Genomic DNA, 24,922 nt, shown 5'->3' with positions numbered 1-24,922 from the left:
GCAGGCATGAAAGACTTATGGCAACACTATCATTAGTCTTGATCTAATGAGGAACTTGATTATGCAGCCGATCCAGGAGGATCTGCTACAGGGAGTTCCCTGTGGGAAACTTGGTTTCACAGCCAATTCGGTAGCCTTGAAGCTACATTCTATCAGCTGCCGAACAGTGACTTCAATCCTGCTTTCTCTGCAAGGATTGGGTGTGCGGTTGAGTTTGTCACACAGAACTCAGTCATGCAGCTGATCCAGCTGCATCTCTGCATGCGTATGGTTTGGGGAAAAGAGTCTCATGGGTCAAACTGGGACTGTGCTAGGCCAAATTTAGTCCACGGGCTGGAGGTTCCACATCCCAGCTCTAATTACTCAAACAGACGGGTCTTAACCACTGTTCTGCACAGCTTTGGCTACAAAGAGAATATACTGGCTAAGCTATGCAGTACAGCGGTACCTTGGACATCAAACGGAATTCCAAAACGAACCAAGGTGTGGCTTTCCAATTGGTTGCAGGAAGCACTTGCAAACAATCGGAAGCTGCGGAAGTCGTGTCGGATGTTTGGGTTCTAAAGAACGTTTGAAAACCGGAACAATCACTTCCAGTTTTCGATCGTTCGGGAACCAAAGTGTTCGACTCCCAAGGCGTTTGAAAACCAAGGTATGACTGTACAGCCATCTCTTTCAATTTCCTCCACAACAGCAGAAGCAAGAATGACACAATGGTCCAGTTCACATGTTGCGTCCATTATGTCTCAATTGCGGCCACTACTAGATGACTAATATGTGTGAAAACTGGCTCAGAGAACACTGCTATCCCCTTAGGCACTTCCTTTACAAAAGGACTTAAGTAAGTAGGTGATAGGCCCACCCTGTTAACTAATTGTGTGGGGGAAAACCCTTACTTAACATGCTCCACTCTGCTTTTTCTCCTGTGTCTGAATGATCCATGCATGCACTAAGGATGGAAGAGGGAATGGATGCAGACTGCGCAGCAAGTACTGAATGCAAGAGGATAGCTTTAGCCCTCATGTGCCTTCTCACTGTATTAAGTAACTAATTTTCTGCAAGGAACTCAAGATAGCAATTGATCACCACACAAAAACTTCCCTCCCAGTGCGTGATCACAAAGAGACACAAGGCAAGTCATAAGATTATGGTTTCACTTAAAAATAGCTACACTTCCAAAATAGAACATTTGAAAATTAGATCTGTCACTCAGGCACTAATGTCGGCCTGAGCATGAAGGCACACTATGAAGAGGTCTGTTAAAAGTGCTTAACCAAAACTACAACCTGCTCTTTCCCCCTCTGCATTTCAGTGCCGGGATGTGATCATGGCCTCAAGTGTGCTCTTTGACTTTGTGCCATAGAAGTGAATGGCTGCTGAATGTGCCTGGGGATGCTATTAATGTGACAGCAAAACCTCTCAGGGGAAAGGCAGCATATCACGGCAGCCAGAGGACAGAGGTGAGAGAAGCAAAAATCAAATGAATGGTGAGAGAAAGATAGGTAGGGGACTCTGTTATTTATATAGCAAGGCTTCCTCAGCCCACGCATTTCTGAAGCAGTGACAGATTTATACTAAGCATCAAAATTCTGCACTCACATTAACAGGCAGATCCGATTTCCAACTATCTACTTTGGGGCAGGGCAGCTAGCATAACACTATGCAACCTGGATGTTCTTAAGAGAGGAGAGGAATAATATCCAACTGACTGACTATTACTTGATGGTATTTGACAGAAGTCAAGAAGTTAACCACTTTGCACTTTCACCGGCATCTGTTTCGTTTCTAAGGCCAATTCTAAGTGCTGGCTGTGACCTAGAAAGCCTTACAGGGCCTGGGTACCTCAGGACCTAAAGCAACAGTGGGGAACCTAGCCCATGGCCCTAATTAGCCCTGGCAGGCCTCTGGATTTGGCCTGCAAGGCCATGTTGAGCAATCCACACCCACCTCCTGGTCACTTAAAGTCATATGATGTCAGGTGCAGAGATCCACTGTCTCTGAACAGTCAACAACAAAAAGAGATTCAACATATATATGATACCACCAGACAGCTTCAGACGGCAACGTATTTGTGAACATTTATTATTTTTTTTGCTAACACTAGAAACAAATATTTTGATAGTACTTTGCTTATAGTAACCTTTAAAAAACCACTTCCCGGTTTGTAATGCAAACCTCATTTTGCCCTTGCATTTTTAAAAAATGTTGCTTCACTGTATTCTCTTTTCCCATTCAGATTCTTCCCCCCAAGCCACTCAGGGTGGTATAAATGGTTCTTCCCCCATCCCCCAATTTTGTTCTCACAACAACTCTATGAGGTTGAGGCTGAGAAAAAGCGAGTAGCCCAAAATCACCCATCAAGTTTCACAAGAGATTGGGGAGTTAAACTCAGGGCTCCCAAGTCCTAACACTTGTAAGCACCCTTTATCTATACAGTGCAAAATCAACTCGGCCTGCTCCTACAATAGCTTACAAGTGTACTGCCTTACACTTAACTTAGATATAAACAGTCAGAAGTCAACTAACTATCCCTTTTGGTGTGGAGTAGGGTTCGGGCTGTTTTTCTTAAGTATATTTTTTCCATAGCTCTGCAAGCCGTACGCCCAGCTTCCGCAAGTCAAAAAGACAGGTTGCAGGCTGTAATCTGTGGTGAAAATCAGTATGCTGCAGGCAGTAGACATGTACGCAGATCATTATCACCCCACCTGCAATCATAGGATTAAAACGGAACTACTACCAGCGCAAACAAAGCAACACTTTTATCACATGTACTCTTAAGAGGGCAGCATAAGCAACTGGCAATAGTTGGACTTCCTTTATTTTCTGGGACAGGTTTCACAAGGAAGGATTGCCAAGCACAATGGAAGAAGTGTATGCCAACAATCCTCCCCAACGTGGTTCACCCAGAAACCCAATATGCAGCTCAGAATCACCAATCTACAACGAACCCCATTCTCACAAATACGGCTAAGGCAGCAACATTATGAACTCTTTATACATCTCTGTAGCTGTCAGAGGGGGTGCTTTCTCCCAAGTGCACAAAGCGTAACAATTTATCTGACTATTACATCTGGTTGTGTCACACTGACTTTGGCATTCTTACTAGGAATAGCCAGTGGTTGCATTAGGCTGAAGAATCAGAGACCTCCCACATATCAGCCTTAGAAAATGCCAGAGGGATAAACTGTGTACAGCAGCTCAAAAGGAAAGTGCCTCTATTTCTTTACATAGATCTAAGATACGGTAGGCCCATTATCTGAAAGTACCATTGCTGGAGCTAAAAGCAGGTCTGGGTCTGGTTAGCACCTGGATGGGCAATTGCTCAGTAACCCTATGTACACGGTCCTGAGCTCTACTGAAGAAAGGTAGGATTATCAGTGAATTAAAGGAATTTACTTATTTTTCCTATCTAGCATCAGCTTAGCATCTGCACTACAAGCTATTTTATTATATCTACATAATTTTATTTGTAACATTATTTGTATGCCACTCTTGTCCGTGTACATCTTAAGCATATGAATGAAACGGGGAAGGGAGAGAGTACATATATAAAAGACATCATGTGGCAAAGGTTATTATTTGAAAATCTAGACCACTTATGACAGTTTACAAACATCAATATGAATGACCATCCAACCAACAAAATCATTTATACTAAAATCAAATAGCAGTGACCACCCCTCTCTCAGTGAAATAGTGGTGCCTCGCAAGACGAAAAGAATCCGTTCTGTGAGTCTCTTCGTCTAGCAGTTTTTTCGTCTTGCGAAGCAAGCCCATTGACGGATTAGCGGATTAGCGCTATTAGCGGCTTTTAGCAGCTTAGCGGATAAGCAGCTTAGCGGCTTAGAAAAAGGGGGGGGGAGGAAAAAAACCCCGCAGGAACTTGCAAGACATTTTCGTCTTGCAAAGCAAGCCCATAGGAGATTCGTTTTGCGAAGCACCTCCAAAACGGAAAACTCTTTCGTCTAGCGAGTTTTCCGTCTTGCGAGGCATTCGTCTTGCGGGGCACCACTGTATTTCTCGAACTTATGAAACGTCCTTTCTTGCTGCTTAATATCCTCCAGGGGTGAGCAGTGCAATCAACATGGTCTGAAATATCTGAATCTGAATCTCTGCTTGTTTTATACTAATAAAAACAAGGGCATGGTACTAGCATAAATGAAAGTATTTTCCCCTTTGATGTGCTGGGAAGTAAGGCAATGAATCTGATTTGAGGGTACAGTAGGATTACAAGATACAGTGGACCCTCGGGTTACGTGCCACTCTGTATACATAATCTTCGGGTTATGAAAGCGGCAAACCCAGAAGTATATTCTTCTGGGTTTCGCCACTCACGCATGCGCAGAAGTGCTCTGTGTACCGCGCGCGAGCACAGAAGCGGTGCCTCTGGTTATGGATTTTTTGGGGTGCACACGGACCCCCAAAATGAATTAAATTCATAACCAGAGGGTCCACTGTACCTTAAAAAGAGCTCAGTCAGTTAAAACATAATTATTTTAAAAACAATAACAAACAACAACAGACCAAGTATACGTTGTTCAGCTCATCCATCAAGCAGATGGTGAACAAAGCAAACATAATTTACATTCTCTCTCACACAATTACAATCATTGGTGGGGTGGGGGACAGTGGGTTATGGCTCAATGGTGCCAACCCCTCTTCTGTGTCCCCATCACCACTTTCCACACAGTGAAGGGGGAAGGTCTGCTCTTCATGTGCAGGCTCCTCTGCATGATTTAGAACCCTGCCACAGTCAGGGGAAGTGCCTGAGTAGGGCTAGTGTCTTTCTGATACACAGGTACGAAGCATGCCAGAGTTTACAAAATGCACACGTGGCTCCATCAGTTGTCAAACGAACTATCCTATGGGACCACCTTGCCCGGCAACTGCACTCCTCAGATAGGGCACGAGAGTATCACACGCCCCAGAGGTGCATGTAGCTTGCACTAGAAATCAAGCTTTAAGTGTTATGGCCCCAGCCCTCTGGAATCAATTATCCGCTAAATGAGGCACCTAATGTCACAATGTTTTGGAGCCTGCTGAAGACATTTTTACTCAAGAATGCTTTCCCCGAGGGGTGACCCAGTCACTTATGGAATATTAATTACATATGTGGAGATATGGACAGCATTTGTATTGTACGTTTACAACACTATTATACCACTTTAACTGTCCTATCTTCCCCCAAGGAATCCTGGGAACAGGCGTTTGCTAAGGGTGCTAAGAGTTGTTAGGAGACCTCCTATTTCCCTCACAGAACTGTAATTTTTAGAGTGGTTTGACGATCAGTCCTTCTTCCCAGGAAACCCTGGGAATTGGGAGGCAGCCATGACTGTGCTCTTGCACCCGGTCCAGAAGGTGCAGCCGGTGCAAAATGCAGCTCCCAGGAACATCCAGCTTAACACATATTATATTGGTGTGGAAAGATCTGCACTGGCTACTGACCTAAGTTCAAGGTTGTGTTGCTGACACAACTTGGGACCTATACAACTTGGGACCAGGATGCCTAGCAGACTGCCTCCCAATACAGACCGAGTCAATATTTAATACCTTCTGAGGGCACCCTACTGATTTTTCACTTGTTGACAATAACCTTCTGGTGCCAGCACCCACCCTCTGGAATGCCTTCCCTCAGGTAATTCATAAACCAGAGGAAGTAATGATTTTAAATGCCTCTTAGCAACTCAAACCTCTCTGTTAAGACACTGACTATCATCAGATGCTTTTGAATACACTGAGAGAGGTTTTGCTTCAGGCAGAATGCAGCACTAGCAGGGAATAAATGCTCTGGCCAGCCAATGCATACTCACCCACGTAATGCATATTGAGAGCCAAGTACTTGTACTGGAAGAGGGGGTTGTTGTTGAGGCTACTTCTTTGGATCTGCTGGAAGAAGGAACTGACATCCCATCTGTACAAGACATCCAAAAGCATGATGCTTGGGACCCGCAAGGCCACATTTAACATTGCTTCCAACTTCTCCTTGGCAGCCATTCTGTTCCTTATCAATGGATGGGTAGCAGACTGTAAAGAGCCAAAGACAGCAAGTTAGGCACACCAAAGTATCCACAGCATTAAAATTTATGAAGCTGTCTTGTACAGAGTGAGACCACTGGCTTACGTGGCTCAGTACTGTTCACACTGACTAAGTAGATGGAAGTTTGATGGTAAACATTCTTCACAAAGGTGGGCTACAAATCAGAAAAAGCACCCTCAATTTCACCACAATGCATTAAGCTGCAATGTTTTCACCATTTTGTACTCACTCACGCTTATTTTAGATTTGGGGAAAGCTTAACTTCAGATTCAAAATAAACCAGCTACCCTTTAAGTCTGGACTCTCTTTTACCTTTTCAGTTGCTCCATATAAAGTCTTTAAAGCATGTTAAAAGGGCTGTCGAAACAGGATATTTTCTACAGTTTCACCTTTTAGTAATTTTTGTATGATTCGTTGGAGCAGGATTGGACAAAAGATCTGACATAAAATAGGTGAAGTCTTCTAGGCCGCTTTTAAAAACAGGGTTTGCTCCTTGTCAAACTTTCCCCCTATTTTAAACAACATTAAAGCCTTCCTTTTTCACACCACCCAAGGCTATGTTGGACGGCGATATGTATGATAAAGAAACACACACTGATCTGGTTGCACATAATAGTAAACCATGGTTTGTATATTAAAGACCAGGGACTTCCGGTCGGCGCCAGCGCTAATGGCGGTCCTTTTCCGAGCTCCGGAGAAGGACTGCCCTGCGAGTTCGGGTCTGTCCCGCTACGGCAAGCGGGGGACCCCTAAAATCACAGGCGCGGAAGCCTGTGAACGAGGAGATTCGGTGGGCACCAAAAGCGCCCCCCCTTTACCGCAGAAAGAGCCGTTTTAAAGGCTCTGGAACGACATCGGGGGAGCGCGGTGCTGAGAATCGCTACCCAGCCCGCAGGGTGAAGCCGCGTCGCTATTAGTGGAGAACGCCGATTCCTTCCTGTAAACTACGGACAGAAAAAACCCGTGAGTAAAACGGAACCTTTATTTGGAATTAAAACTTGGAAATTTGGTTGAAAACGGGGAGGTCAAAATTAAGGAAGTCTGCCTCCCCCCGACTGCATGAAAGTGAAAGCAACGGAACTGTAAAGCTGCATCCGTCAAAGACTTTGTTTTTGTTTAATTAAACCTGACATTTGGACTTTAGATCTCCCCTCTAGCTAGCAGGGCAGAGGGGAGGCAAGAGAGACTTTGACAACTGCATGATTTATTTAAAAGAAAAACCTTCTGCTGCCTCAGCTGTCTTAAGAACATGAAACGGTCTGCCTTATAGGACAATAGGACACTGAACTGACTTTTCCCTGTGAAAGTTACATTGTGATATAAAGTTTTTGCATTGCCTGGCTACAGTACATCAGAGCAGGCTGAGACAGTATCTACTGGGAAATTGTGGCAATTTGCAGCTACAAGCCTCCAGCTACACTTGCTTTAATTTTTCTCTTTCTCCTTCTTCCTACGTATTTGGATATTCTCTTTGCCTATGTATTTGGACATTTTGTATTTGGACATTTTGATTTGCTCCCCCTAGAGGGTAAAGTAAAGGTCGGCACAGCCTAAGACAGTGGAACTTTCCAGTGGGGAACAGCTCCCGTGGGAAACGACCTTGACATGAGTGGTTCACAAGAAGAGATAGTCACAAGAGCCAAGACCAAACAACAACAACAGCACCAGCAGCAGCAACAACAACTAAAGAAAAGAGGCTCAATCACAGGCGTAACTTCCGGACCTGCAGGAACAACAGGACAAGAAAAAGTGACAGCTGTCTCCATGGATGCCGTGACACAAGCCTTGCTTAAGATAAATCAATCCCTGGAGTCTCTGACAAAACAGACTTCAGAAAATACACAAAAATTAACAGAAATATCAGCAAGACTAGACCAGAACACAGAATCTATAAATAAATTGGTTGAGGAAAATTCTGCTACACGTAAAATTGCTGAGGAAGCTAGAGCTATCGCTGGAGAGACCCAAGAGAATTTAGAACCGATTGCCAAGAAGGTTCATGAGCACGACGCAACTTTGGCTCTGTGGGAACTACAGAGAAAAGAGAGAAATTTGAAATTGAGACTGATTCCAGAGAACGAAAGTGACAACCTCGCGGAGTTTTTAACACAGGAGTTTGCTGATTGTTGGGATCTGGAGGAAGACGAATTTAAAATTACAACAGCCTTTAGACTGGGCAAAAAGCAGGACAGAAAGACCCTGAGAGACTGTCTGATTACACTTAGATCTAAGGAAGAAAGAGACAAATTATTAGGACTACACTTTGAAAAGGCCTTGCAAATTGGAAACTCAACTGTACAGATTTTTAAAGACATTCCAAAATATATCTTGGATTTGAGAAACTTTTATAAGGACTTGGCTCTTTTGTAAAAGAAAAACTCCATTCGCTTCAGGTGGGAATTCCCACAGGGACTGTCCTTTGATTACAAGAGAAAGAAGGTGAAAATAAAGACTATTCAAGACAAAGACAAATTTTTGGACAGAAATCAAGAGGACCTGCAGAAGGGGACTGTGGACCCAATTGCAGAACAGAGGAGAGCATTAGACATTCTGAATCTTTCGTTTGGACACAAACCACCACCATCAGAGGAAGAGCAACAACTTGGAGCTGTTGGAGGAGTGCCAGAAAAATAACAAGATGGCTCTGCAATTCCTTAGCTGGAATTGTAATGGGCTCAATGGGCCTTTGAAGAGACGACAAGTTTTTCACATTTTGAACAGAGAACAATTGGATTTGATATGTCTGCAAGAAACTCACATAACCAGAGCCCACAGGAGACTACTTACAAATAAAAGACTAGGACAAGAATTTATCTCATCAGACAAAGTAAAAAAAAGAGGAGTTGTGATATATGTAAAAGAGAAATGGGCACCAAAAATGATTTTTAAAGACGAACAAGGGAGATACTTGGCAGTGGAGATACAAGTACAAGGAGAAAAACTTTTGATTGTTGGAATCTACGCACCAAATGAAGGCAAATCTGACTTCTTCAAGAGGCTTCATGAAACTCTGATGGACTATTTGGATTACAATATGATAATTATGGGAGACATGAACGGTGTGGTCTCTACTAACATGGACAAGGCACAAAGACTAACAGTTACTAAGGAAGGGAGACTTCCTAAGACCTTTTTCGAAATGACGGAAAACATGGACTTGATTGATATATGGAGAACAAGGAACCCTCTGGAGAGAGAGGGAACCTTTTTCTCCCAAGCAATGATGACCTGGACCAGAATTGACCAAATTTGGATTACTAGTGGTATGGCTCCAAAGATTAAGAAGGTAGAAATCTGCCCAAAAACTTGCTCCGACCATAACACTGTGAAGATGGAGATGAAACTTACAACAACTGGTCAATTTAGATGGAGAATGAATGACACCCTCTTTCGAGATAAGGAGATCCTTATGAAGGCCCAAAAAACTTTAAAGGACTATTTTGAAATAAATTTGAGGGCTGATGTGGAAAAAAGAGTGATCTGGGACGCAAGCAAAGCTGTGATGCGAGGTTTTTTGATTCAACAAAACTCAATAAAGAGGAAAAAACAAAATGAGAAAAAAGAAAAGATTTTGGAAAAGATAAAGGAAGGAGAGAAAAAATTAAGAGTAAAACCAAAGTCCCAGGAGATTTTAAGAGAGATTAAGTTATATCAAACACAATACATGGAATTGATGAACCAAGAGATTGAATGGAAGATAAAGCAAATGAAACAAAAGACATTCGAATCGGCAAATAAATGTGGTAAACTTTTGGCATGGCAACTGAAGAAAAGGCAGAAACTAAATACAGTTACAAGCCTAGAAGTGGATGGAAAGAGTATATCTAAACCTAATGAAATTAGAAATTGCTTCGTGAGCTATTTTAAAAAACTTTACACTCAAGGCCCGCAAAATGAAGAAGATATAGATAAATTCCTTGATAAATATGGACTACAAAAAATCTCTCATCAAAGTAAGATGGATCTGAACCAGAGAATAACAGAACAAGAGATAGAGGCTGCCATTCAGAATATGCAACTGGGCAAATCTCCAGGACCAGATGGACTGACTTCTAGATACTACAAATCGTTGAAGGAATGGTTGATTCAACCATTAAAAGAAGTCTGTAACGAGATTCTAGAGGGGAAGAAGGCACCTGAATCGTGGAAAGAAGCATTTATTTCACTCATACCAAAGACAGAGACTGAAAAGACTCAACTGAAGAACTACCGCCCAATATCACTACTTAATGTGGATTACAAAATTTTTGCAGACATTCTGGCAAAAAGATTTAAAAAAGTGCTGATGGAGAAGATTCATAAGGACCAAGCAGGCTTTCTCCCAAAAAGACACCTAGCAGACAATGTAAGGAATATAATAGATATTTTGGAAAAGCTAGAGGTGAATATAAACACTAAAGCAGTATTGATTTTTGTGGACGCGGAGAAAGCCTTTGACAATATTTCTTGGAGTTTTATGATAAAGAATCTTCACGGGATGGGGGTAGGCCAAGGTTTTGAGAATGGTATGGCGGCAATATACTCTGAACAAAAAGCTAAATTGATTGTAAACAATGTAATAACTGAGGAACTTAAGATAGAAAAAGGAACACGACAGGGGTGCCCAATTTCCCCATTGCTATTTATTTCAGTTCTGGAGGTGTTGCTGAATATGATTAGGAATGACCAGCATGACCAGCAGGTTAAAGGAGTGCAGGTCGGAGCTAAACATTACAAGTTAAGAGCATTTGCAGATGACCTAGTATTGACTTTGCAAGAGCCAAACACTAGCACGAAAAAGGTGCTAGAAATAATCCAACAGTTTGGCCAGGTAGCCGGATTTAAGTTGAATAAACAAAAAACCAAAGTTTTAGGAAAAAATCTAACAGATACGGAAAAGGAGAAATTCCAAGAGGAGACAGGGCTGACGGTGGTCAAGAAGGTGAAATACCTAGGGGTTTATTTGACATCTAAAAATGTGAATCTGTATAAGGATAATTATGAAAAATGTTGGTCAGAAATTAAAAAAGATCTAGAAATATGGTCAAATCTGAAATTGTCAATGTTAGGCCGAATTGCAGTGATTAAAATGAATGTATTGCCTAGAATGTTATTCTTGTTTCAGACATTGCAGATTCTTGACAAGCTGGAATGTTTTAAGAGGTGGCAGAAAGATATCTCGAAATTTGTCTGGCAGGGCAAAAAGCCCAGAATTAAATTTAAAATATTGACAGATGCTAAAGAAAGAGGGGGTTTTGCCCTGCCGGACTTAAAATTGTACTATGAGGCAGCAGCGTTTTGCTGGCTGAAAGAATGGATGCTCCTCGAGAACACAGACATCTTGGATCTGGAAGGTTTTAATAATGCTTTCGGTTGGCATGCATATCTATGGTATGATAAAATCAAGCTGCATAGCGTCTTTAAAAATCACATTGTTAGAAAAGCATTGTTTAATGTTTGGATAAGATATAAAGATCTGTTGGAAAACAAAACCCCTAGATGGGTGTCACCAGTGGAGGCTAAGGCAGTGAAGAAACTCAATATGGAGGTCGGATGGCCGAAGTATTGGGAAATCTTGGAACAGGAGGGAGATAAATGGAAATTACAAAGTTATGAGAAAATGAAGCATAAAATACAATATTGGCTCCAATATCATCAAATAATGGAGTGTTTTAAACAGGACAGGAAAATTGGCTTTCAGGTGGAAAAATCAAAACTAGAGACTGAACTGCTAGAACCCAATACTAAGAATTTATCAAGAATGTATAACTTGCTGCTGAAATGGAATACACAGGATGAAACAGTTAAATCGGTTATGATTAAGTGGGCACAGGATGTTGGACACAACATTATGTCAGCTGATTGGGAATGGTTATGGAACACCGGTATTAAATTCACGGCATGTAATGCCTTAAAGGAAAACATTATGAAAATGGTCTATAGGTGGTACATGACCCCAGTCAAGCTGGCAAAAATTTATCATTTGCCCGATAACAAATGTTGGAAATGTAAAGAGACTGAAGGTACCTTCTATCACCTTTGGTGGACATGCCCGAAGATTAAGGCTTTCTGGGAAATGATCTATAATGAAATGAAAAAGGTACTTAAATGTACTTTTCCTAAAAAACCAGAGGCCTTTCTCTTGGGCATTGTCGGCCAATTGGTGTCAAAGAGGGATAGAACTTTTTTTATGTACGCTACAACAGCAGCAAGAATACTCATCGCAAAGTATTGGAAGACACAAGATCTACCCACTCTGGAAGAATGGCAGATGAAAGTGATGGACTATATGACATTGGCCGAGATGACAGGCAGAATCCGTGACCAAGGAAAAGAGACGGCGGAAGAAGAATGGAGAAAATTCAAAAGTTATCTTAAGGACTATTATAAACTTAATGAATGTTAGAGTGTTGTGGTTTTCAGGAACAAAGGGATACAGTGATATAAGGTTAGAATACAGAGATGACCAAGATGACAGAGGTTGGAAAGCAACAATTGGGAGTTGCTATAAAATTATGGACATTGGGATGCAGAAAGGGGGGGTATGGGGAAGTCCCAGAAAAGAGGTTTATGAAAATATGTTATGAAATTATACGTGTATGTTTGTCTTTTTAGGTGTTTGTTTGTTCTCTAAAATTTTGTAAAACCAATAAAAATTTTATAAAATTGTATATTAAAGACCAAGTTAAACATGGCTTGTCGACCCCAGGGGTTCTAATAAACCATTGGTTGTTTCTGCAAAGCTTGTTTTGTTTCCCAAATGCCTCATGTCTTTGTAGCTTTTTGAGCATCTGTGGTTGTTGGCTAAACAAACCATGATTAGGGAAAGGTGCTCAATTTGTACATAGTGGCATGCCATTGGCCCATACACTAACTTATCATGGCTTCAGATTGTCGTTTGATGGCAATAAACAAAGTATAGTTAAGCTTCTGGGCAGCATTCGCACAACACACTAAGCTGTGGGTTGCTGACCCTTTTTGTCTCAAGGGCCACATTCAACATTGGCCAACATACACACCCCAGGGACCACATTCCAGTGCTGATGGATGTAGCTATCACACACTATTGCCATGTAGACTGTCACACAACCAGCTACTGTACTAAGCCATGGTTTAAAAAAACCAACTATGGCTACAACTTTTAGCGATACTGAACACTGGCAGAGACAAACATGGAAAGCTGCTGCAGCGATGTCTGCTCATTGAGTCAATTTGAGCTCAGCTGTTATATGACTAAACAACACCCTTTTAATAACTGAACTCAGTCTGGGCATAAAGCCTCAAAACTTTGATCTGTGCTACATTCTATTTGAACTTTTAAAAATGCAAGTAATGCATCTGATATTTGATGGACTGACCAGAGGTGCTGTGTAGTCACCAAAGCGATGACAGTATGAACTGGGAGAACTGCATAAAGTGCCCTTCTGTCAATGTAGCTTTCAGCGCTCACAGTCACTTACTGTCAACAGATAGGCTCTGTTGTATGAGAAGGACACTGCATTACTGCTCAGTCGGGTGAAGGCTTTCAATTGAGATGTCGGTTAACCCAACACCTACAAACCTATAATTGCAGTTAAGTCTTTTCCAGCACATAGTTTGCATAGCAGTAGGCTGACTGTACTTGTTTTTTCCTACATAAACCACAGACAGCTAAATGTACCAATTACTCTTAACCAAAGAGAAGACAAAGTAGTAACCAATTAAACAAGGAGAAAGGTGGCAACGGGAGTTTTCAAAACAATGTAATATCAAGAGACGACACAATATCAAGATGCTAAGCCAGGGGTAAGCTTATTTAAGTCATAGATGGTGTACTCAAAAACTATTATTATTGCAATAAATTTATTAACTGCGTTCTAAAGCAGTGTCGCAAAGAGATCTACACATAAGATAATTAAAAACTAGTGTTCCCATGGTCCATTGACAGACTTTAAATTTACAAAGTGTTGGTGCTGACCTTTAAAGCCCTAAACGGCCTCGGTCCAGTATACCTGAAGGAGCCTCTCCACCCCCATCATTCTGCCCGGACGCTGAGGTCCAGCGCCAAGGGCCTTCTGGCGGTTCCCTCATTGCGAGAAGCAAAGCTACAGGGAACCAGGCAGAGGGCCTTCTCGGTAGTGGCGCCCGCCCTGTGGAACGCCCTTCCAGCAGATGTCAAAGCGATAAACAACTACCTGACATTCAGAAGACATCTTAAGGCAGCCCTGTTCAGGGAAGTTTTTAACGTGTGATATTTTATTGTATTTTTGGTTTTTATGGAAGCCGCCCAGAGTGGCTGGGGAGGCCCAGCCAGATGGGCGAGGTATAAATAATAAATTATTATTATTATTATTATTATTATTATTATTATTATTATTATTATTATTATTACAAATCAAAAGTACACCCTCACGATCACTGAACATCTAAGGCAGGAATAGCCAACATGTTTTCCTTCCGATGTCGTTGAACTATCATGCCTGAACATTTGCCTTGCTGCTTGAGGCTGACGGGCATTCTTGTCCAACAGCATCTACAAGGCACTATGTTTGATACCCCTGGTCTACAGGCTGAACTGGTCTGTGTTAAACGGCTTAAAAATTCCTTTGGAAATGTGATGAGGTACGAAAATTATTATAAAATAAATAAATATATGATCCTAATCACACACAAAGGAAGTGAGAGCAGATCAGACCAAGATCCAAGTAGCTCAGTATTGTTTATGAATCTGAGGACCCAGTAGGTGGGAGGGGATCCACTGATAGTTCATGGTCCCTTCTTTCCACCTACCCCTGCTATAGACCCTTTTGGATTGTGGTGTGGATTCTGTTAGCAAAGGACACTATTGGCACAGTTCTAAGTCCCGCTTACTCTCCTGCAATCCCCTGTTTTCAGAGCACTGTTTTAAAAAACAAGTTCCACTTGGGTGTGGGTGAGTGGACAGTTTGGAAATTATGTGCATGAATACAACAAATGAAAGCTAAACCAGCCATTGGGATTGAATACTTACAAAAGGGAAGAACAAAATCTATGCATGGCATGGATGAGCAACAGGCAAGTGGATAAACTGAGATGTGGAATGGTAATAGTTAGGCCTTATTGCACCAGCCCAAGTTACCATTTCAGTCATAAAAATAATCCAACTGAAAATATGGTTCAAATGAATAGAAGAGATGGGTGTGGAGAAAGAAGATAGCCTACTATCTAATAACACCCATTTATTAAGCCAGCAATTGCAGAATTTTCTCCATTACAATGACGTTTCACATTTCTAAGATCAAGCCTGCAGATTGTTGCCTTTACCACAAAACAGAGCTAAACCAACTCTAACCCTGGATACATTTTAGTAAGGCATGAAAGAATTCTAGCACATCTAACAGATAAGGATTATCTTTTGACAACCTGATTAGCTTATAAAGGTGTCCCGGGAATCAAGCAGAAAATAATACGATAGTGCCATAAAAACAGGATCTCTAATGATGTGTGTGAGTTGATTTTCAAGGCTGAAAATCGGTATACATAAGCAGGACCAGGAATTTAGTACAACTGAGGACTAATGAAATCTGCAATAGTCTTGTAATAAAAACAAGTAACTCGGAAGGAAACCTTCTTGCAAGAGAGAAATCCATATAAACCAGGCATGACTGGAAATCATCCATAAAAACTGCAATGTGAGTTAATATTGCCAGAATCAAAGCATTTGACAAGACTGATAGGCTGCCTGATAAGACAAAAACCTCTAAGCAGTTTGCATAAAATACCCACAGGGCAGGCTACCTGTACAACTCAGAGGCGGCTGCTCACCCACGAAAGGTGGGTAAGGAAAAGGTGGTGATTGCTATGAACACACTTATGTCGGAGGCAGGAGAATCATAGAAGATTGGAGAGAAAGATGAAAGGCAGCAATTTAACACAACAAAACTGAATACATGATGTTATACAACAGCAAAACTACTACAGTATCTTGGAACTGGGTGTCTGTGTGTAAAGCATGCAGCTCCTTTAAATGGATTGTGCAAGAAAGCACAGCTGATCTTGCCAACATTTCAACCCATGTCCACTTCAGTTTTATAAGGCTCGTCAATATCTAGGTTTAGGAAAGGCTTTCCAAGAGTTTCATAGATCTGCTTCGGCCTCAGAATACCATTAGAACGGTAGTCCCAGCCACCAAAACATTAATCCACAGCTAGATACACTGTTGTGCCAGTGGTCGGAGAAGAAGAATTGATAAGATGATTCAGATATGACGTCCCTTCAGTTATGAACAACAGTTTATTGTACGGAGCTGCCTGCGATATATAGCTGCATATAGCAAACAAGCGAGAGCACACTCTGCTCGCTCTCAAGACAAGTGCTTTCAAGTATTTGCCTCTCCGGTTTAGTTCAGCAGCCTGGCACATCATGCAAACATACTTCAATAACATCTTGGTAATGTGCGCCCTCTAAAACTCAGAAAGAAGAAGGGCTAATATTAAACACATTCAGTGCCATGTTTCTAGAAAAAGAGGGGCTGGAACCCACAAGGAAAGCCTGCCTCCCTTGTTCTCTTGTAATGAGGTGCCGGGACTGAGTTCCAGTGAGTTCCAGCTGGAAAAAGCCCTGAACATATTGTACTTTGTTTTAGCATTCAATACAACTGCCAATCTGGAAATTAAGCTAACACAGAAAGCAACGAGCAGTTATTCTTCCCTTAAGAAAGAATATTGAGAAACCCTTACTACCAGTGTATTATTATGTTTTAAATGTATTTTTATAAAAAAATTAAGCCTACCCTGATTGAACTTCTCTCTTACACAGGCTTTTGTGAACTCACCAAACAGAAACCTGGCAAAGTCATTTCTTGTTAGTTCTATGTCAAGATTCTGTTCCAACCTGCAACACCAATTCTTGCAAAATTACTGTATTTTTCCGTGTATAGTACGACCCTGTGTTTAAGACGACCCCTATTTTGGGGGACTCCAAATTAAGAAAATGGGGGGAGATTACCCAGAGTTGTTGAGCATTTTTGGGAGGGGGTTGCCCAGATTGCCAAAAATTGCTCAGCAGCCGCCGATCGCCTGCCCAACTGCCACAGCAGCAGCCAATCAACAACAGGGATTGCCACAGACACTAATCACCCAACCAATCGCCGCTGACAATCTCCTGCTCACGGCTGCAACCAATCGCCCGCCCCCGCCCTATCCATGTGTAAGACGACCCCCAATTTTAAACATTATTTTATAATAAAAAAGTTGTCTTATACACAGAAAACTATGGTAATGTACAGTATCTCCCGGTTATAGTTGTTCAATAATTTCGCCCCACTTGCAGGCTGTATTAATAGAGATAGTATCAGAAAAGCCACAACCATTCACTTTAACCAATAAAGTAAAATACTTCTGATTTACAAAACATGAGGAAGTTAAAGCTGCTCATTGCCCTCAACGTGCAGGAGGAGCATCTGATGAAGCAGGCAAGGTCTTTGGAGTTTATGATTACGCAAAGGGAACAAGGGAAACCAATGCCTTGCGATTCCTGTTCTTCCTAATTGCGGTCTTGTGAGAAAAAGCCCTTTTGCATCTCCCACAGCAGGGAGAAGATGCCAGCCAAACATTGTTAAAGAATAGCCAAGAACTTGGAAGGCAAGACAAAGGGAGAGAGAGAAAGATTAAAGTCTCTTTTCTTTTTTGTTAAAAAAAAAAGTTTGTGCTTTACAGGCCTGATATTATGCTAATTGAAATGCTTATGGGAACACATAACACTGTGAAGTGAAAATAATTTTTATTTTTAAAATAGTAATTATTGCAGTTTTCAGCAAGAATAGGCAAAGTTCTTTTTTAATTCACTGCCAAGTTCTTCTCTTCATTGTGAAATACATAGGGATCAGCCTACAGTTGCCATTTGTTTTTCTCAAATAAAAAAAATGTAAAACTAAAATAAGGTGACTGTAGCTGGGGTTTTTTTTTATAAAAAAACCAAGTTTTTAAAAGGCAATCATGATAAGTAGCAGCGGACTAGTTCAAGTATTACCATCATCCTCAGGTTATGATGGCGTATTTCGCAATGTTTGACCATAGTTAAATAACTACCGTATTTTTCCGTGTATAAGACTATGTTTGTTTCTTTAAAAATTATGCTTAAAAGTGGGGGGTCATCATGGATAGTATATAGTGCAAATTTCTTAAATTTGAGTGTCCCCCCCATAGGGGGCATCTTATACATGGGGGAGTCTTCTCCACGGAGAAATACGGTATGTTTCTAATGGACTAGAGAGGTAACTCTAGAGATGAACACAACATTGGTTTATATTAAGATGTGTGGTGTGGGGCAGGAGTGGGCAGAAGGTAGACCAGGATCTACTGCTGGCTCTGAGTGATTTGCCACTTAGCAGGCCAGCAGGCGCACTGGCAGTGCCCACCTGACATTCCTCCCAGGGTACCAACCTCCCCACCGCCTCTCACCCCTTGGTGAGCAGCAGCGATGCCACTTTCCAGAGGCCAGGTGTACGGCAGTGACCCTCCCCATCAGCTGCTCCTGGGTCTTGGGCTAAGGTCTTCTCCACAACTTCATATCTGGCCCTTTTCACTGGAGATGCCATAAACTGAACCTGTTGCCTGCACACTCACAAAGACAAGAACTCCTCCTGGCTGCGGGAAAGCGAAGAAGAAGAAGAAGAAGAAGAAGAAGAAGAAGAAGAAGAAGAGGAGGAGGAGTTTGGATTTGATATCCCGCTTTATCACTACCCGTAGAAGTCTCAAAGCGGCTAACATTCTCCTTTCCCTTCCTCCCCCACAACAAACACTCTGTGAGGTGAGTGGGGCTGAGAGACTTCAAAGAAGTGTGACTGGCCCAAGGTCACCCAGCAGCTGCATGCGGAGGAGCGGAGACGCGAACCCGGTTCCCCAGATTACGAGAGTACTGCTCTTAACCATTATACCACACTGGCAAAAAAGCAGTTTGACTATTGTGGGGTTTATACAAAATGGTATCAACAACAGGAACACTTCTTTCTGTATGCAGTGCACCCTGGAAAATAATCATACTGCTAAACCTCAGGTGGAAAGTAAGTATTGTGTGCACCAACACTAAGGGCTTGTCAGAATTTCCACTGGAACCCACCCTATAGTTCATCGCAGTACCTGCGCAATTTCCAAATGATATCAAAGTGGGATTGTTAAGGGTTCACACAGAAAGTTTTGAAAGATATAGACTATTTTGTGTGTGAAGCTGTGGAAAACACAGTCTCCAAAAGTATTCCACCGCCCAAGTTAATATAAATTAAGTTCTTAGCTACAGCAGCCAAGATTCTATCTACAGAAGGGTGCTCTTCTCAGCTTCGTTGGCAAATGGATTAAAAACATGAAGACAATCGCAATAAAAACAGCATGGCACCACCATGAATAAAGATGGTTCAATTTTCAATGCAAGTTTATTGTTCTAGCCAAAGGCCATGACAAACCCACAGCAAGAGTGGCAGTGAAACAATGCAGATCATACAGCGAGAATATGAGCCAACATCCATGATGTAAGAGAGAGGTTATCGGAGACACCAAGAAATTCAAATCCAATTTGATTTCAAATGTATAACCTCTGAATCACCGCAACAATTTATAGTGATTTTATCTAACACTTTTTTTCCCTCCCCCCCCTTTTTTGCAGCCAGTGCATAGAGGGCCACTCTGAATGTTATGAAGCTATTATTGTCACTCAGAAGAAACCAAACCATTTCTGCTGGGGTGTACCCCATGACCCTGAGATTAAGAGTCCCACGCTCTACCGACTGAACTACCCTTAATGTTTTTACTTTACAATCAGTCTGATCATTTTTGAAGGAGATACCAGGCATATACAGGTGAAACTCGGAAAATTAGAATATCGTGGAAAAGTTCATTTATTTCAGTAATTCAGCTTAAAAGGTGAAACTAATATATGAGATAGACTCATGACATGCAAAGCGACATATGTCAAGCCTTTATTTGTTATAATTGTGACGATCATGGCGTACAGCTGTTGAAAACCCCAAATTAACAATTTCAGAAAATTAGAATATTAAATGAAATCAGCAAAACAAGGACTGCAAATAGAGCAATATTGGACCCCTGAGAAGTAGAAGCATGCATATGTACTCAGTACTTGGTTTGGGCCCCCTTTGCATCAATTACTGCCTCAATGCGGCGTGGCATGGATGCTATCAGCCTATGGCATTGCTGAAGTGTTATGGAAGACCAGGAAGCTTTAACAGTAGGCTTCAGCTCTTCTGCATTGCTCGATCTCATGTCTCTCATCTGTCTCTTGGCAATACCCCATAGATTCTCTATGGGGTTCAGGTCAGGCGAGTTTGCTGGCCAATCAAGCACAGTAATCCCATGGGCATTGAACCAGGTTTTGGTACTTTTGGCAGTGTGGGCAGGTGCCAAAGTCCTGCTGGAAAATGAAATCAGCATCCCCATAAAGCTCGTCTGCGGAAGGAAGCATGAAATGCTCCAAAATCTCCTGGTAGATGGCTGCGTTGACCCTGGACTTAATGAAGCACAGTGGACCAACACCAGCTGATGACATGGCTCCCCAAATCTCTTTTCTGATGAGAGCAGCTTTTGCATCTCATTTGGAAACCAACGACACAGAGTCTGGAGGAAGAATGGGGAGGCACACAATGCCAGATGCTTGAAGTCCAGTGTGAAGTTTCCACAGTCTGTGTTGATTTGGGGAGACATTTGGCCCCAGTATTAGAAACTGAGATATAAAAGCTAATTGCCAAATGGCACCTAAACCTAGGTTACAGTTGCCAGAACAGAATGTCTAGGCACTTTTTTGTTTGTTTCAGGGGAATTTTTAATTATTATTAATTTCAATTCTTTACCACTTTATATTTAAAGGAAAATTCTCAAAGTGGTTTACAGCACATTAAAACATCAAATAAAACAAACTCAAGCTTCAAGGAAAATAGTTCAGATGCTTCTCTAAATGACGTTTTGCTTTCCCATATTTATTTACCTACTTAATTTACTGTATTTTTCCGTCTATAAGACGCCCCCTATTTTTTGGGCTTCAAAATTTAGAAAATAGGGGGGTGGTTGAGCTTTTGGGGAGGATTATTTTTTGGGGGGAATGCCGAAAACCGCTCACCCACCAGAATGCAGCACACAACCGTTCGCATCGCTTAAAATTGCCGCTTACAATCTCGGGCTCACACTTTGTTCCGGCGGGTGAGCGATTTTTTGTGTTGGCCACTTGATTGTTTGGGGGGGGGGAATCCCGAAAATCGCTCACCCGCTGGAACGCAGCACACAACCGCTCGTGTCGCAACTGCCTGATCGCTGCCATTAGCCCTCCTGCTTGCCGCTCGCATCGCAGAAACCACCTATCAGCTCTCCGATCGCCGCCAGCGGCCGCCAAACACGCTCCCGCTTGCTGCGACAAGGGCAGCTGTCTATTGGCTGCTGCAGCGGCAAGCAAGAGGGCTAAAGGCAGTGATCAGACAGCTGCGACGCGAGCGATTGTGTGCTGCATTCTGGCGGGTCAGCGATGTTCGGCAACCCCGCCCCCCAACAATCAAGCGGCCAATCGCCGCTTACAATCCAGGCTCGCGCCAAAAAACCATTCACACATCCCCCTCAGCACTACCCGTATATAAGACAAGCCTAAATTTTGAGCCGCATTTTTGGATAAAAAAAGCTCATCTTATACATGGAAAAATACAGTATATAGCTGTCCAATAGAAGAAGTACTCTAAGAAAACAGTGTGGTATAAGACTAGAGTATCAGACTAGGACCTGGGGGATCAGGGTTTAAATCCCCCCTCAGTCCTGAAGCTCACTGGGTGACCTTGGCCAGCTTCTGAACCTACCTCACAGGGATGTTGTAGGGATTAACTAAGGAGGGGGTGAACAATGGACTCCTTGGAGAAAAAGGCAGGATAGAAACGCAATAAATAAGCTCTTCTGCTTACATTGATACTGAAAATAAAGATTCCAAATTCAGTTTTGATTTGTACGGACAAAAGTTAATTATTTTTTACTCCAAATTCTGCTATCAAAACTTCCTCTGCCAAATCTAGGTAATCAAGTCCCCACTTCCTCGGCCCTTTTAAAATTTCTTCATTTAGCTGGCTCACTAAAAGAGTTACAACCCTGTAAAAGGGGGTGGGTGGGTTAAGTTTGTGCAACCAAGTCCCTTGCAAACATATTGTATCAAATTGCTGAAGCATACAATTAAATTCCTAATCTGCCTTTTTATTATCCCAACACGCCAGGTTGCATTAATGATTGCTAAGCCCTTTCTGGATGTCTTCTAGTCAGTTATGGTATCTTAGAGAAGAGCTAAAGGTATCATAATTTGCTATTCTATAGTTACCCCTACGCCTGGGCTTACCTTGAGCATTTGTTAATGGGTAATCCCTTTGATTTCTGCAAAACAGATTGCTAGAAGGGTAGGAGTTTGGAGCTTCAAACCTGGAAATGTTTATTCCAACATCTACATTCAGGCCAATATTATGAAGTTTCCCGTCTTGTCTATTGCATCATATCTATATATAATTAGGATAGGGTGACAAAGGCGGGAATCTTATGGCTTGAGAACTTCCGGCACCTTCCTCTCAAGTTGCCTTTTCCAGACTGAAATTCCCTTTCTCTAGTACAGGGAATGAATATCTAACTTGCCATTAGAATGGGTGGGTGGCAGGGGCTTCCTTGGACAACTTTTTAATTCAAGTAACAGCTTTCTGTCAGCAAACATATGAATTAGAGTCCAAACTTTATCCCACACATCTCGATCCCGAAAGATTAATGCGACACTGCCTACCTGGTTACAGTTAAGGCAGGTATTCACAATTGACAGGCCTGAGGCAGAGGGTACTTGCTCAGGCTGCCCACAGTCATGACCCATCCAGCCTCAGCAGATTTGTGGAGTTTCCAGAGAACGGGGGAAAGACTCTCCCCACTCACAGCTCTTTCTTCACCCTGTCCTCTCTTCCTCCTCCAACTGCTTTTCCATGCCTGCTTGAATTTCAGTTCAGATTCTGTTTTCACTATTCTGCTGGATTTCTTCACTGGCCAGTTATGAACATCTGTGGAACATCTGGGGGCCTCTTTCTAGAAGAATCATCACTGGAAATACAGTGCTGCCCCGCAAGATGGAAAACTCGCTAGACGAAAGAGTTTTACGTTTTGGAGGTGCTTCGCAAAACGAAGCTCCTATGGGCTTGCTTCGCAAGACGAAAATGTCTTGCGAGTTCCTGCAGGTTTTTTTTCCTCCCCCCCCCTTTTTCTAAGCCGCTAATCAGCTGATCCGCTAAGCCGCTAAAAGCCGCTAATAGCGCTAATCCGCTAATGGGCTTGCTTCGCAAGACGAAAAAACCGCTAGACGAAGAGAATCACAGAACGGATTCTTTTCGTCTTGCGAGGCACCACTGTATGACTTTTCCACTCATTCACTACCTTTCCAAGTGTGCTTATTAATCCATCACCCGCTGCCTTTTCCTCCTGTCTGTGCTTAGACCTATCCGCATCTTGATGTACCTCCAAACTATCACCAACTTCAGTTTCTTGTCTGGTAGGTCTCAACTGTGTCAGAATTCCTGCCTCCACTAACTAGTGCACCAATTATGGCATTCAAACCTTTCCCAGCGCATCAATTCTGCTAAATATTCCCTCTACTGTTTGTTTTGTCAAGAGACATTGGTCACATCAAAGTTTCCACAGTGCAGCTGTTTTAAAGCAGGCATTATGTGGAAACTCAATGGAACCTCGACCAGTATTCTTGCCACTGCATTTTGGACATTTTTGAGCTGTCTTCAAGGGCAGCCCCATCTAGAACATATTGCAATAATGAAATCTGGACATCAGTGTTGAATCTAGCAGCACCCCCAGGCTGCAGACCTCTTCCTTCAAGGGGAGTACAATCACAACCAGGACAGGAGGTTCCTGCCTCCAGGACATGAGAACTTGGCACCCGTAACATCTCTGTCCTTTCAGGATTCAACTTCAGTTTGCAGGGCCACATCCAGCCTATCACCGCCTCCAAGCATCGTTACAACACCTCAATAGCCTCTCGGGATTCAGATGGAACAAAGATGCAGAGCGGGATGTCACCGGCATATTGATTACCACTTCTTACCAAATCTGGTGACAGCTCCCATAGGCTTCATATAGTTAAATTGCATGAGGCACAAGATGGAACCTCATCGGATGCCATAGGACAGCTCCCAGGGTGCTGAACAGCAGCTTCCCACAACTACTTTCTGGAAATGGCCCCAGAGGTATGAGCGGAACCACGGAAACACAGTGCCCTAATCTCCCTGAGACGATCCAGAAGGATACCATGGTCAACAGTCTCAAAAGCTGTCAAGAGATTGAAGAGAACAAGCAGGGTCACACTCTTTCCATCTCTCCCCCAACAAATGTCATCAACCAGTGAGACTGAGATAGTTTCTGTGCCATGACCAGGCCTGAAGCCTAAGTAACCAGTTTCTGCAATCATGCCTGAAGCTGGACCACCATCACCTTCTAGACGAGATGGACCATTGGCCTGATTCAGCAGGCTCATCTTATGTTCAATAAATAATAAAAAGCAACCTTGAAGTGGCTGGCAATCTAGAGAAGGCACTTTAGCAATCTGAAAGCTCCTGCTTTGACCATGCCTTGCCAAGTGAGTGAAAAAAGGACAGGTCTCCAGGGACGCTACTCTGACACCTTCCTTCCAATGAAAAGAAGACAGCTCCACGAAAGGAGCTCTTGGGGCAGCTTCTCATGTGGTATTTGGAAGATGTCAGTGTGCATCTCCATGCCTTAAAACAGTGTTTCCCAACCACTGTTCCGCGGCACACTAGTGTGCCGCGAGATGTTGCCTGGTGTGCCGCGAGATGTTGCCTGGAGGGAGGCGGGCGAATCGGGCGGCGAGAGGCGGGGCGGCGAGGAGAGGCCGCCCAGTGCGGGGCTCTCGCTGTCTGCC

The 24,922-nt window shown here is 42.6% G+C and overlaps 2 protein-coding genes across 5 annotated transcripts in view; both read right to left on the bottom strand.

Annotated features, from left to right (window-relative positions):
• LOC308582131 (ovomucoid-like) overlaps positions 1-24,922 on the bottom strand; it is a 331,104-nt gene that overhangs the window by 223,798 nt on the left and 82,384 nt on the right. The window lies entirely within an intron of this gene.
• The window catches only part of RNF145 (ring finger protein 145), a 74,608-nt gene that overhangs the window by 44,695 nt on the left and 4,991 nt on the right, over positions 1-24,922 (bottom strand). For all 3 annotated transcript variants that reach the window (XM_081184943.1, XM_081184942.1, XM_081184944.1), the window contains exon 2: positions 5,811-6,024. In XM_081184943.1, coding sequence (XP_081041069.1) covers positions 5,811-5,994 — 184 coding nt within the window. In that variant the 5' untranslated portion in view covers positions 5,995-6,024. The remainder of the gene's footprint in view (positions 1-5,810; positions 6,025-24,922) is intronic.

The sequence above is a fragment of the Podarcis bocagei genome (assembly GCF_964188305.1).
Source record: "Podarcis bocagei genome assembly, chromosome: 2".
In the NCBI taxonomy this organism is placed as follows: Eukaryota; Metazoa; Chordata; class Lepidosauria; order Squamata; family Lacertidae; genus Podarcis; species Podarcis bocagei.
The sequence above is the reverse complement of the archived record's forward strand: the minus strand, read 5'-3'. Positions and strand labels throughout refer to the sequence as shown.